The 13,857-nt window shown below is 43.6% G+C and overlaps 2 protein-coding genes across 2 annotated transcripts; one reads left to right on the plus strand and one right to left on the minus strand.

The window, feature by feature from the left end:
* The first annotated feature begins 413 nt into the window (after positions 1-413).
* LOC115586861 (uncharacterized) lies at positions 414-6,329 on the plus strand. Its single transcript, XM_030426270.1, has 19 exons — positions 414-439; positions 516-653; positions 727-819; positions 920-1,090; positions 1,181-1,269; positions 1,632-1,810; positions 1,911-2,049; positions 2,492-2,623; positions 2,793-2,912; positions 3,002-3,104; positions 3,211-3,331; positions 3,427-3,668; positions 3,748-4,030; positions 4,109-4,506; positions 4,599-4,856; positions 4,952-5,116; positions 5,244-5,348; positions 5,725-5,816; positions 5,979-6,329. The coding sequence occupies exons 1-19, from the start codon at positions 431-433 to the stop codon at positions 6,052-6,054; spliced, it is 2,913 nt and encodes a 970-aa protein (XP_030282130.1). The 5' UTR covers positions 414-430; the 3' UTR covers positions 6,055-6,329.
* Positions 6,330-6,331: 2 nt separating this feature from the next.
* On the minus strand, positions 6,332-12,171 carry dnaja2b (DnaJ heat shock protein family (Hsp40) member A2b). Its single transcript, XM_030426280.1, has 9 exons — positions 11,924-12,171; positions 10,610-10,669; positions 9,958-10,184; positions 9,787-9,867; positions 9,498-9,631; positions 9,185-9,381; positions 8,896-9,040; positions 8,127-8,254; positions 6,332-8,026 (listed from the first exon to the last, which is right to left on the minus strand). Exons 1-9 carry the CDS (start codon positions 11,999-12,001, stop codon positions 7,838-7,840), a joined length of 1,239 nt encoding a protein of 412 aa, XP_030282140.1. The 5' UTR covers positions 12,002-12,171; the 3' UTR covers positions 6,332-7,837.
* Between the last annotated feature and the right edge of the window lie 1,686 nt (positions 12,172-13,857).

The following is a 13,857-nucleotide window of genomic DNA, read 5'->3' on the forward strand; positions in this document are numbered from 1 at the left end:
TTAACACTGCCTCTGAACTCAACTAAGTTAAAGCAACATCATGTAGTCATTTGTATTTTGTTCAAGTTTCATATGGGCCACTGTTTTCTTCAGAATTAGCCCCAGTTGCATTATCTTTTCAGGAAAATATTAGGAAGAAACTACAGACTCTTACCAGCATGAGCTTTATAAGACTGAATTATGACATATACTGAATGAGACAGGTGACACAAAAATAAAATATATAATATACGAGCTGGTATTAAACAACTTTCACTGCTACAGAACACTTTTCACACATCGCATGCATCACATTTCACTCCTCTCCGTCTCCCTCTGACAGATACAGTCACTTTTCTTGCTTGGTAACCTGATCCAGCTGTTTTTTCCAGAGGGCAGCTGTAACCATAGTAACAGCCTGTATAATTCAACAGCCCGCAGTGGTGAAAACATGGAGCGGGTAAGAAGTTTTGACGTTGGTTGGGAACTGTTTTCCATTTGTATAGTAACCCTAATGTCCTCATGTCTTCCCCCAGGATTGTATCGCTGGTCTGTACCAGTCCCTGGGTAAGTCCACCGGAGCAGAGTTCTCCTCTGAAGACGTGAGTCTCCTCTACCACAAAGTGTTTCACGTTCCCTTCGACACTGATGAGGCGCACGCAGCCATGAGGAAGGTAACTCAGACATATTTGGAACAGCTCACGATCAAGGCTGCTATCGTTTGATCAAAACCACATTATGTTTCAGATTGCAGGAGATGACAGGAGCTGGTCCTGCGTCGGTGAAAGTGTGTTGGATGTTCTCTTAGAAATGGAGAGAGAGAGGGACAAGAAGCAAAAGGTAGTCAGGGAAATTCTACCAAGAGTTTATCCAAGAAACCCTCTGACTAAACTGTTATTTTTGTCGTCTTTCCTGGGGGTCATTATTCTTGTCTCTCTAGCTGTACTGGGACCTCCAGCTGCTTAATGGAAATCTCAACCCTCTCCATTCGATTGACAAGCCAGTCATCATCGTGCACCGAAGCTCAGAACCGAACACTCTCAAAACAGCTCATGACCCATCAGATTCAGGACCTGCACAGTCGTGCACCTCTGACACAGGCGGTTTACAGGTACAGGCTGTGCTTCGGCGGTGTCGTAGATTTTCCCTTGCATGGAAACGGTTGCCTTGTTCGTCTTTGACATTTGCTTTCAACTCACAGAGGGAGAGACTGATGGAGGATAGAGAGCTGGACGGCAGCTTGAGGGCAGCAAAGAGGCTCAAGAAGGCAGCCAGGCAGTGCTGGGCCAGGTGAGCCCAGCAGGTTTAAGAAGTTACTCAAGTACATCTAAAAATAAAGGCACTTTGCTTGACCCTTACAGAATTTAAAGGGAAATTTAAAAAAAATTACTCCACTACATTAATTGAGTTTCTAGTTAGCTTGCAGATTGAGGAAATATGTCTTTTTTCATCTCACAAAAGTCTCGTATTATCACTGTGCCTGAGTATTTACACATTGCAGTATCGCTCCTTTTTTATTTTTAGATTATTTGATGCTTTGTTACCACTAGAAACAACCGGTAGCTCTACCTAATGTTACGAGTCATCCTTTACACACTGAAGTGCTTCTTTATTATAGTCATGATGTTGGTATTTGTTTATGATTATCTTAGATTGGCATCAGAGGGCGTGCAAGGTATATTATTGCCCTCTCCGTGGCAGACACGAAGCCCAGCGGTTAGAGGTCAGGCCTGGGGCTGTGTCACGCTGTCAGACGTCCTCCTCCTGGTGGAGGTGAAGTACGATGTGGTGACCCACTTGCTCTTTACAGAAATGCTCCAGGAGCACTACAGTAAGGAAAAGTTTACCTGAACCGTCGTCAAAACATGAATATAAAGTACAACATCATAGATCATTGATTTTTTTTTTTTTTTTTTTGGGTGAAACCACAGCTCCCAGTATCTGGGAGACCATGCTGCCATGGCAACAACAGGAGGAAGAACAGGAACTAGAGGATCGAGCTAAGGATGCTATGGAGTCGGGTGACATGCTCCGTCTGGCTGAGCTGCCTGGAGCATTCAGGATATACAGGTAACACATACAGGGCCGGCTGTGGCTCAGGGGTAGAGCCAGCATCTTTTTATCAGGTTCAACTCAATTCAATTCAGGTGTCCTTGGGCAAAATACTGAACCTCAAACTGCCCCTGATGTGCTGGTCGGCACCCTGCATGGAAGCCAATGCCATCAGTATACGTATGCATGAATTACTGTAAGTCGCTTTAGACAAAAGCGCCTGATAAATGATCTAAATGTAAATGTATTACTGTACATTTAAGATGAAATGGAGACTAAATTCACATGAAAGTCTTGAACTGAAAAGAAAACAACACCCAAACTACAATACAGGACTATAATTTAGTTCGAAAAACTAACTTGGTTGAAGTAAGAATACAGATCAGTTCAGTTATGTATAAAAACACAATTATTTTTATCACAATGCTTGGTGGCAGGTGGTTTATAATCTGTCCTGCAGGGCCGGCCGGGGAGTGTCTCCTACAAGTCGTCCTGAGTCCAGGGAACAGTCCTGGTCTGCTGTCACGCTCCTGTGCGAGTTGGACACATTTCGTCAGGAAGAACGGGACGCACTCACGGTCCTGGGCGAGAGGTGAATACTTCTGAACCATTAGCTTGACTATAGTCTTTTATAATAATACCACTGGATTACTGTAGGATCTTGCTGAGCTCGCACCCAAATCAGATTTGACACACATGGATTTATGGATGGCTCTGACTGCGCCGGGAATGAGTTGATTCATTAATCTTCTGCCCTCCAGGCTCGACAGGGAGAGCCTGACACTGCTGTGTCTATACATCAGGGTGGCAACTCTCAGAGCTCAGAGAGAGAAAATGTCCTGCAGCGCTCTTCTGGCAGCTCGGCAGTCCTGGGAGACATGGTGAGCAAACAAACACTGATCGTGAAAAATAATTGTGTAAATGAAAACTACTACTTGGCATCCTGTGTGTCCCTCGTGTGTCTGTTTAGGCCAAATGTGAGGAGTCCGTGCAGAGCAGATGAGGCAGCCCTGTGGCTACGTGGTGGAGGGGAAGAGCGAAAGACAGACTCTATCTCCGTGTCGCCACAGCAGGTATTGTACATGTACTGATGGGCCTACGATTCCGAGACAGTAAGAGGAAAACACTACAGCAGTTTTTATCAGCGGCAGAGCAAAAACTTTGGCTCCGTCACAACAGGCAGTGCTGCAGTTGTTGGTGCTGACTCAGGAGCAGGAGAGGAAGCACCTGATAAAGCTGGTACACGGGGTCTCCCTGGAGGACTTGCAAGAGTCAGGCTGCAGAGTGCCTCCGAAAGAGGGTAAATCAATATTTCACCGCCTGCAAGTTTTTGGCAGAATTGTTTTCTTTTTTGCTCCAATCGTTCTTGTTTCCTGTTTCCTGTCTCCAATGCAGATAGTCACACGCAAGCCGCCTTAAAAAACGGCTGTGTGAAAAGGCTGCGACAAATTCATGCCGACCTGCGCGCACGCAATGAGACTCAGATCCCCTTGATGCAAACGAACCCTCAGCCTCAACACCAGGCCAACACGTGGTCCCAACAACAGCTGGAGGATTGTTCCCTGCTCCTCTTGACCCATCTGATGGAGCTCCAGGAGGTCCAAGCCTCTGCAGTTCTGCCAGCACTGACGGACAAGGTGAGTCGAGACGACCACAGCATGCAATCCAAAGATTACACAAAAGCAATAACTGGACTCTTTTTTATGTGTCTGTTAGAGTGCACAGCGTGTCCAAGCTCTGCGAGATGAGTTTGAATCGCAACTTCAAGCGCAGCGCTACACCAACTCACTCCAACTCCTGATCTCTGATGCCTATCCTTCTCCAAACTTCAACGAGAATAGCAGCAATGAGCAAATCGCTACCCAGTCCTGCGGCAGCGGAGCAGTCGATGCCCCAAGAAGCAGCGACCAGCCAGCTGAAGCTCTGATGGTGGATTCAATCAGTGGTGACCGCCGAGAGCTGAATGGAGTTCAGGCTGACAGACAGGACGTCTGTACAGGTAGTGCAAATAAAGGCAATCGTTGATTCCCACCCTGTACAATCACACCTGCAGTTACATTACTTTGCATCACCCCAGGTTGTGGGGCGACCGTGGAGGAGCTGCCCTACTTGGAGATCGTGTGTGTATCAGATGCAACAAGCCATTCTCATCAGAGTCCCGCTGCAGAGGGAGAAGCACAGGTAAAAGAGGAGGGCAGCGCAACAAAGATCCCCCAGAGCTTCGAGAAGCAGGACTCACTGATCACCCTCGCTTGGAGCAAACCACCAGAGGATGACACGGATTGCGAGGAACAGAGCCAGGGCGGCGAGGGCTGTATGCAGACACAGGTCCAGCCAACCGATATAAGCAGCATAGCTGAACACAGGCAGAGTGAGGAGACTTTTGGAGACAGAGAAGATTTGAGGCCCACTCTGATGTGGTCTGACTCCACAGGTCATTCTGACCCACAGGCTGCAGACCAGCAGTGCAGCACAGTAAGACCAGACTCCACGAGCAGACCTTGAAATACATTATTAATTTGTTGTGGATCTGATTTTTTTTTTTTACCCTTTTCTGTTCTCGTTAGTTGACACTGGAGGGGAGAGCGGTAGCTGAAGAAACAGAGAAAGGAAAAGCAACACATGCTTTGGTAGTGGAAACTGCGCAGCCACTCCTCTCAGCTGACCGTCCCGAGATTAACCGGCTCGGCGGTGACCTCTGCGATGAGACAGTTCATGTAGAGAGAGACGGGGTTGAGGCGGAAACGTGTTCCTCTGCAACAGAGTCAGAGGCGTGGGACCTGAGAGGGCCTGACCGCACTCAAGCTGAGGAGCAGAAATATGCAGTAAGTCTGGTGTTATTTGTGCAACCAGCGCTCGTTATTTACTTTTTTTTTGATACAGTACCCTTTTTAACTATCTGCCATCTCCTGTTGTAAAGGTTGACCGTAGCCCTGCCGAGAGAGAAGCCATACTGATGGAGCGAGAGCGAGCCAGAGAACCGGTCTCGGCAATGGAGAGAGAAAGGACAATGCGCAACCTGGTGGACATGCAAAGAAAGGTGGAGCAGAGGCAGCAGAGAGATCGAGAGAGACAGCTGCTGAGGGTGAGAGAAAGGTGTAGACGACGAGGAGTAGAGATTTCTGACACAAGCTTACATCCTACAGAAAGGTAGACAGAGGAGCACTGAAAGATTTCGGATACTCCCCCCTGAGATACGGTTCGTCTTTCAGGTTCAGGAACGTCTGTCGATCATTCAGAACAAAAAGGCAGAGGAAGACCTTCTCGGCCTAAAACACACCGACAGGCTCCGACACCTCACGCAAGATCTGCCACAGGTAAAATACTGAATATTGAGTTATGGCTTTCATTATTGATTAATAAGCCTATTATTTTCACTGAGAGATAGTTTATAAATGTCAAATATTACAATAAAGTTGTGAATAATTTTCTTTACATTTTGTCCAAAGTGATAACTCTTTATTTCCAGCCAATATTCCTAAACTCAAGAGTCTTAATTTAATATCGTAAATGATGGAAGAAAAGCAGCAGAGAATCACATTTAAGAAGCAGGGACCAGCACATTTTAGCTTGAAAAGTTTAATTAAAATTATTTATCGATCATTGCAATAGCTTGTCAATTAATTTGTGGGCTTTGAATCCACTAATCAGCGTATCTCTACAGCTGGAGAACCATAACTATTGTGTTTTTAGGAGGATAAGAACCAGCAGAAGACGGTCGTCAAAGAGCGACTCGAGCAGCTGAGAAGAGAGCGCTCCTATGTCATGCAGTCCAAACGAGACCGGTAAGGCACACATCTCAGGAAACACTAAAAGTTAACCACCATCCCCTCTCTTCCCTTGTATTTGATCTTATTTTATATTCTTTGCCCATTATAAGCACTTGCCTCTGGGTATGAAATGTGCTTTATAAATACAGATTGCTATTCCTTCCTTTAATCCTGTAGGAATACTGCAGGATTTAAGGAGCTCCTGGGCCCAGTAGCTCTCAACAGCAGAGAGACAGATGAAGCAGCAGACTGAGCATGTGCTTAAATTCATGTCTTGTTAAATAAAAAAAAAAGATTGTTAGTGAGTCCCATACGGTTCATAAAGGTTGTCAACAGTAGAAGTACCACAAAAAATGTTTGGTTTTCTAATAATCCATTAAGTTTACAGATATTTTGTGTCAGTGAAATGTTGCAGGTTTTGTATCAGTAAAGCTCTTCTTGTTTTTTGTTTGTTGTCATAATAACCACATATAAAAAAAACCTTCTGAATGCAGGTTGTGTATTTGAAATAAAACATCTCAAACCTGTGGTGACTGTGTATTATACAGTTTAATTATCATCTCGACAAACATAAGCATAAACAGTAACGTCATTTATCAATGACCCCCCTTCAGTTGTGTACACATTATCCCCCCTGTGCCCAAAATTACATACACAATGAGTCACAGAGGTGCATGTTAAGTCTACAGAGGTTCCATTAACTCCCCTTCATGTTAACGCAACAATTATATTGGCACTGCTGGCCATTACTCACTTATGTAAGAAATAATGATGAGACGAAGGACACTGCTGTAGACTGAATGCACCTATGGACTGGGGCTGTATTTATTTACAGGTCTATGGGAATGGAATTATTTTAACATGTCAAAGGATTTGGCTAACAACTCTACGATGGGGAGATATGTATAATACAGAGGGTTGGTGCGGGCCCAGTGGTTTTCCTGCAAGAGAGGATGATCTCTCCCCGGCGAGAAAAAAAGGAAAATGTCTACGTGGGAGAGATTCTCGACAAATAAACATTCTGTTTTCTCCTCTGTAATCAACCCTATAGTATAGTGTCCACGCACACTGCAGTCCAACACAAAGCAGGAATAACTATCACCCTAATAAGCCAGAACATTCCACAGCAGCTCAAAACACACTGAGCCACTGCATTACAAACATACATAAGAAGTACACAAGTGTGTCCTCATACCAAATAATGAGCACACAAATTATGTTCAAGTTCTGAGGTCTCAAACACACTAAACATTCAAACCGACAAAGACAAACAAGCTTAAATTCCAAACTAAGAAAACATGGCGCCTGGCTGACCGGTGCTATAATCAGGGCTTTAAAATTCTAGCAGTGTGACAGCTGGGGACTAAACAGAACCAGTCCCATTTTCCAAAATATGACAGTTCACCTTAGAGGATGCAGTGGGTTAAACATGTGCGGTTCTCAGCAGGCTGTGCAGAGGACACACTTTTAGGGCTTCAGTCAGGTCGGCTCTTATGATAGCAGGGCACTTTGAAACCGGTGTGGAGTCAAGATTTCTCTGTAGTGTCCGGACCCTGGATCTACATGTGCAAGATCTTCGGCAAGAAAGCAGCATGCGCTTGTGTGTGATAGACTAAACTACACCTTATACAAGATAGTCAACAATATTTGCATTTTATACACTAGACTGGTGTTTCCCACAGTGAAAGGTAAAAGCCTAGGATGAAAACGGGGAGGTCCGAGTCAAGTTCAGTCAATGAACCTCTGAGACTGGGAACACCTTCCTGCTGGAGGCTTTGATGAGCACTACTGTCCATAAACACAAAATGGTCATCACACATCCAGCATATCTCTGACTTATGGGCACCATGGAACTGAGGAGGGTGGATATATGTGTAATATGTATTTGGGTTTATCTCTTTTTCATGGGACTCATGAAAGGAGAGAAAACTGCATGTATGTGCGTCAAGTCTTGAATGGTGTTAGCGATGGGACTCAAGGGATGTTTATGTATGCGTCTGTGTGTGTGTGTGTGCGTGTCTTCCGTATGAGTCTTTCTATTGGTGTGCACACTGCACTCCTGGGCCATGATGGCCACCTTCTTCATCAGAACTATCATTGTAGGCCTCTCTCCTCGCTCCGCCTCCTGAGCCTTGGCTCTTGTCGAAATCTGTCAGGTCGACTTCCTCTGCATCTGCTGAAATGACAGGATTCTCAGCGCGAGCAGGCAGCAAGCACTCGAGTTCCTGAAATAAATTAATTTAACAGAGAACGCATCATTACACAACAATCAATCAAGCTTAATGGAGTTTAAAAATGTGCAAATGTTTCATCATCACGACTCACATTCAGTTTTTCAGCACTAATCCAGTTGTTCTCAGGAAACTGGACGTCAAACTTGACGTAAAGGTCTCCCTTCTCAAAGGGATTTCTGTACTGAGGCATTCCTTCTCCCTTCACCATTCGGATGCAGCCTGAAACACAAACGCACATCAGTTAAAGGGAGAGAAGGCATGCAGACACAACAACAATCTCATGATATACAGTATGAGGCTTTGGCTTTTGTATGCCTTTGCCCAATTTATAAGCTATGATTTGGCATTTATGATTTACACACTGGATTAAAAAAAACTAGTAACACATTCCACTTTAAGTTTTAACCGAAAAATGTATGTTTATGCAAAATATCTGGAGTTAAAAATACATTTTCGAGCATGCACCATTGTTAAAAATGTATTAGAGACAAAGTTGTCACCAGGAGATTTTTTTTTCTAAACACTTGCTGCTACAGTGGAGATTGACAGCAATATGGCTCATGGTTGATGTTTACTTCTGACTGTGCTTAGTTCTGTAAGCAACATTTCCATTATTCCATGTTCAAGTGGATCAGCCTGCACTCCATTAGTGTCAGTGTGGATTGCTCTCCAAAATCATCAGTTATTTTTAATCTGCTGTCCCAAAAATAGTGTGGCTCCACCACCCGCTTAATAGCTTCAGTAAACAGTAAATGTAAGAGCCATTATCTTTTGTTAACAACAGATGTCCACCAGATAGAAAAACAAGGAATGTGATGAAAGAGATCAAATCAAGTAAAGTGTTATAAAGACATGTTCACCTGGCTCGATGATCTTGCCAGGTGGGTATTTGACAAGCAACTGCCGTCCATCGAGGTGAGTGACGGTCATCTGGAACCCACACAGAGCCTCAACCAGGCCGATACGTTGGACCATGTGAAGGTCACTGCCTTCACGGCGGAAATCCTGATTTTGATATAAATCAGAAAATGTGTTGATTGGTTTACATGTTTGACAATTATGGAAACAGCGGCTAAATATTATTAATTTCCCTTGATAAAAAGTAACAACTAAAAAATCTAAATCAGAATCCAAACTGTTTTTTTTTACCTCATGTTCTTTCTCCTGCAGAACCAGGACTATATCTCCTGGTTCAACACCAGGTGCTTGGTCAGCCTCTCCAGAGAATGTGATCTTCTGTCCATGTTTCATGCCTTTGTCCACATGCACCTCCAGAAGCTTAGTCTCCTTACACACCTTGTGACCCTCGCACTTTCTGCAGCGGTCCTTCTCATTTATCACCTCACCTGCACACATCCAAGAGATCAGACGATTACAGTTGCTGCGGTAGTTGTAATTGTACAATATCCATATCTTTTAAAAGAATAGTCGGTGTGTGTGTGGGTGTTGGTGGACATATTACCCTCTCCATTGCAGTCTGTGCAGACTGACTGCATCTGTTGGACCATCCCAGGGGCCAGCTGTCTAATCATAATTCTCATACCTCGTCCTCTGCATGCCACACACTTCTGCACAGCTCCAGCTTTACCCCCCTGACTGAAAGTAGAATAGGAAAGCATCAGCACTGATTAGTTGACAGGTATTTCTATCCAGCAAAATTACTGATATTCCATACTACGTTCTGTCAGGGCAACCGCGGATCAGTTTCTCTTTGTTTTATGGCTGAAATGAAATATTCAAAGAAAACTCACCCATTACAGGCACCACAGAGCACATTCTTACTGAGCTGCAGTTTGGTGGTTTTGCCATTGTAGAGGTCTTCAAGAGAAACTCTGGGTGACAGAAGAGTTGAGATGTTAGCTACAGCAATTAATATTGAGGCAAACCAAAGAAGCACCCAAAACTGCTTTTATGTAACTTACTTGAGAGGGTGCACCATGTCATCTCCTCTCCTCTTGCCTCCATTTCGTCCTCTACCTTGTCCCCCCATGAACCCAAACAGTCCTCCGCCAAAAATGTGGGAGAAGATATCGTCCATGCCAGGCCCTCCGCCTCCTCCCTCCCGCAGCCCCTGTTCTCCATAGCGATCGTAAAGCTCCTTCTTTTCTGGGTTTGTCAGCACCTCATAGGCAAAACTGATCTCTTTAAACTGGAAAGGGGAGGCAAAAAAAAGAATGAGACAGCCTGACACAGAGAATACAAACAATACAGAAGATCACAGCAAAAAGGGGCAGCTGGTTTTGTTTTTGATGAGCCCCTCTGACAAAGTAAAAAAGAAATGATAAAAGACAGTCTCGTCTCTTGTGACACATTCTCCCAGAATCTGAAAAAATAAGTCATGGAGCAGCGCAAATCAAAAACTAATGCACTTCTCTCCAGGGAAACGCATGTTTCATGTTCTGTACTCTGATCTGTACCTTGTGTTGATGCTCAAAGAGTCGGACTGTGTGATCATAACAAACTAAGACATCAACTCTTGGTCCCAACTGTTGAGCAATTGAGCTGCTGCTGTTGATTCTGCCGCCAACTACGCTGTTGCTGCTTTTACCATGACATGCTTTGGTGCACTCATACCTTGTCTCCGGCATCAGGGTTCTTGTCAGGATGGTACTCTTTGGCCAGTTTGCGGTAGGCCTGTAAAAACACAAAAGATAAAATAATCATATATCAAGTGAACAAAGCCATGTGAGAGCCCTGAGGTCAGGTGCCAAGTGTGTTATAAGGCTCTGCTAACAAATCATTAAGTGTATCACCTGTCTTTACCAGCCGTACTAGCCAAGGGCTTGACTTGTGGGCCTGCTGTCAAAAACATCAGGGCACCCAAAGAGCATCGCTGCCTTTGATATCTCAAGACCACTCTTAACACTCTTACGTGTAAAGACGTCGTCAACAAAACGAGATAAAAAAAAAAAACACCCTCTTCACAGTTTCCTTTCTTACCAGTAGAGGAGTCCACATGTATAATAGCAGTCACGCTGTTTTGGCAAAACCCAGAATCTGTTAATTTACCACTGAAAGCACTTAATTTTGACATAGATGGGTGCTAGCTGTTTCAACCCAGCGTGTTACATTTGGTTAGGGGAAAACGAGGATGACGCGCAATTACGTTGCAATAACTCATAAAATCATCCAGTTAATCGATTGGTTTAGGTTACACAACAGAAGACGGTCGGACACAAAAGGCCACACACTGACCGTAGCTGCTCTGCTGTTAGGAAGGAGTTTACAGTGACGTGCATGTTGGCTAACAACCCCACAAATACAGTGCCGTTTATTAGCTAGCTACACGACGGGTGAAATTAATGTTAGCTAGCAACCGCCGCTAACGTTTATCGATTAACGTTAACCGAGTTAATATTCGCACCAGTTTGAGTTATCGAATGTTACACAAACGCCATATAAACACAAGCTTATTGTCTTTCTTGGTATTTTAAAACTGTGTGAGCTGTTTAGCTACCGCTTGTGTCGTTTCAGCTCGACCTGGCGTAGGCTATTTGCTGGAATGTAGCTAGTTATCATCTAGTAGCCGGTATTATCGCACTCGTGGTCACCAGTGTATTTCTTGTTTATCGGGTAGGTTAACTCCATCCTTCTACTTTAAACAGGCACGGAGAAAAGGACAATCGTTGTCGGTATTTCGTCCAGACCTTTTAGCGGCTTTGTTTGTCCTCAAACACGAAGCACTTATCTATTTTAGCTAGCTTAGTGTACTAGCTATGCTAGCAAGCTAACTACTGGTGGGCATCTTTAGCTAGCGGTTAGCAAACTAGATCACGTTGATTAAGTTAGCTCGTTTCTAGGCCACATTTCACCGGTGACCCCTCTTCCCCTTTTTATCCAGCCCTTACTCCCTCAAAATTCCCGATTCGTTTCAGATGGTTCTCTCACCTTTTTCAGTTCATTTTCAGAGGCAGAGGGTGAAACTCCGAGGATGTCGTATAGCTTCGTATCCACAACGTTCGCCATGATGCTAACCGGCTACACTGAGAAGACCTTCTGCGGAGGTTCAGCTGAGAGAGGAACCGACGCAAGATCCACCGGCTGGGACTGTCCAGGGTTGCCAGATACTACGACAGACACAAACACCCACTCGGAAACAGATGCCAGAAAAAAGGCAACCAGCCGACCATACTGTTCCTAACACAGCTCACGGGGCTAATATTATGTTTTCACCTCGTATGTGTTATTATTTTTGTTGCGTATCCAACAAAATGTTGCGGGTTTTTTCACATTGTTTTCCAAATCGCCACGTTTTTTTTTTTTGTTTTTTTTTTTTTAAATAATCAATGAAGCTACAACGTTACTTTTAAATACACACAACTCATCAGAGATTATATCTTTACATATATATATATGGTTGAAATGGCTTCAGATTTACTGTATTGCTACAAACATTAATTCAGATTTGGCCACCATAACGTGGGGGGGTAATTTGTGAGGGAGTTAGGGACCGTCTTTAAGTTCAAAGCTCCTTTTTAAATGAATTTTGCTCTGTGAAATATCCCCAAAAATCTGTCAGCCTCCATATGAAGAGGAGCATCATTTATCTGAGGAAGGTAAAACTGAGATGACTTGAAATAAGGTCTGAAAAATGTGTCATGAGACATTTTCAGCATCACTGGAGATTTGTGGCCTAATTTTAGGTGGTGAGAGTCAGATTGTTAAGGTGCATCACAACCAGGAGGCCTCATTAGCTCAGCTGGTTACTGTTTACATGATTATCAGTTAACATGGTGTATAGAAACCGAACTCTGAGGTTAATAGTGTCAACTGTTTGCATTAAAATGAACTTTTTCCTGTCAGAAATTGAAGGGTAGGGTTGGAAAGTAACTAAGTACGTTACTGAAGGACTGTTGTTAAGTGTAATCAGAAGTAGGACTATTTTGTTTCAATTATTTGCAACTTTATACATTAATTCCGCCACATTACTGAGACAAATAATGCAGTTTTTAATCCAGAACACACCTTTCGAAATTTACATCTCAACATTTTTGAACCAACAACATGACTGTTTAATATTTAATATATTAAAAATGACTCACTGGCTAACACTGCCACACTGTTTACAATTACACTGTTCATATTGTACAATGCTATGTTTATACAAGTCTATTATATTTCTTACCTTTTTGTTATATTGTCTACTTATTATTATTAACGTTTATTGTAATATTACTGTCCTCTGGCTGCTGTGACACAGAAATATCCCCATTTGCTGGACAGATAAAGGGATTCCGATTGTGATTCTGATTCTGCATCATATGAAATTTTACTTTTGACCTTTTTGCAGTGGTAAGGGAGACTGGGGTAAGTTGAGCCAGTGCTCAGGGTAAGTTGAGCCACAAGACCACTTTTTTTGGACATGCTATATTATCGAAACAGTTATGTTTACACTCGTTCTGTTTGTTTGAAGGGATGCACAACATCCTGAAATATATGCAGATATATTAGTTAGTGACAAAACAATGATTGCCTTGATGTAGGGATCCTAAATATGAAAAATATTTTTTTTTTCATCTTACCCCAGTCTCCCCTATTCATACATTTCTACTAAACGGTCTGAATGCTTTCTCCACCACTGGCTTACAGACCTGAATATGCCTTCATTTTTTTTTTTGCTTGGCAGGGATTATGAGAAGACGACAGCTAATGCTGAATTCTTCAACAATCGTGTTCGGCAGGTGACTCAGCTCCACGGTGTTGCTGCAGATGCCCATATGTTAAAATAATGAATGTGCAGACCTGTAACCTGACACACTCAGACCTGTTCAGCTGCAGGAGGGCAGCACAGGAAGACCAGAGTCACCGCACAGGGGGGTCCG

The sequence above is a fragment of the Sparus aurata genome, chromosome 8 (assembly GCF_900880675.1).
Source record: "Sparus aurata chromosome 8, fSpaAur1.1, whole genome shotgun sequence".
Lineage (NCBI taxonomy): Eukaryota > Metazoa > Chordata > Actinopteri > Spariformes > Sparidae > Sparus > Sparus aurata.

Excerpts from the sequence above, each read along its gene's own strand:
- dnaja2b (XM_030426280.1), bottom strand. The coding sequence starts at position 12,001 with ATGGCGAACGTTGTGGATACGAAGCTATACGACATCCTCGGAGTTTCA. Across the intron at positions 9,632-9,786 it reads CTCTGTGGTGCCTGTAATGG|TCAGGGGGGTAAAGCTGGAG; the intron begins GTGAGTTTTCTT and ends TTCTACTTTCAG. Across the intron at positions 8,027-8,126 it reads TTAGTGCTGAAAAACTGAAT|GAACTCGAGTGCTTGCTGCC; the intron begins GTGAGTCGTGAT and ends AATTTATTTCAG.
- LOC115586861 (XM_030426270.1), top strand. Across the intron at positions 1,091-1,180 it reads CTGACACAGGCGGTTTACAG|AGGGAGAGACTGATGGAGGA; the intron begins GTACAGGCTGTG and ends TTCAACTCACAG. Across the intron at positions 5,117-5,243 it reads GAGAGAGACAGCTGCTGAGG|GTTCAGGAACGTCTGTCGAT; the intron begins GTGAGAGAAAGG and ends TTCGTCTTTCAG.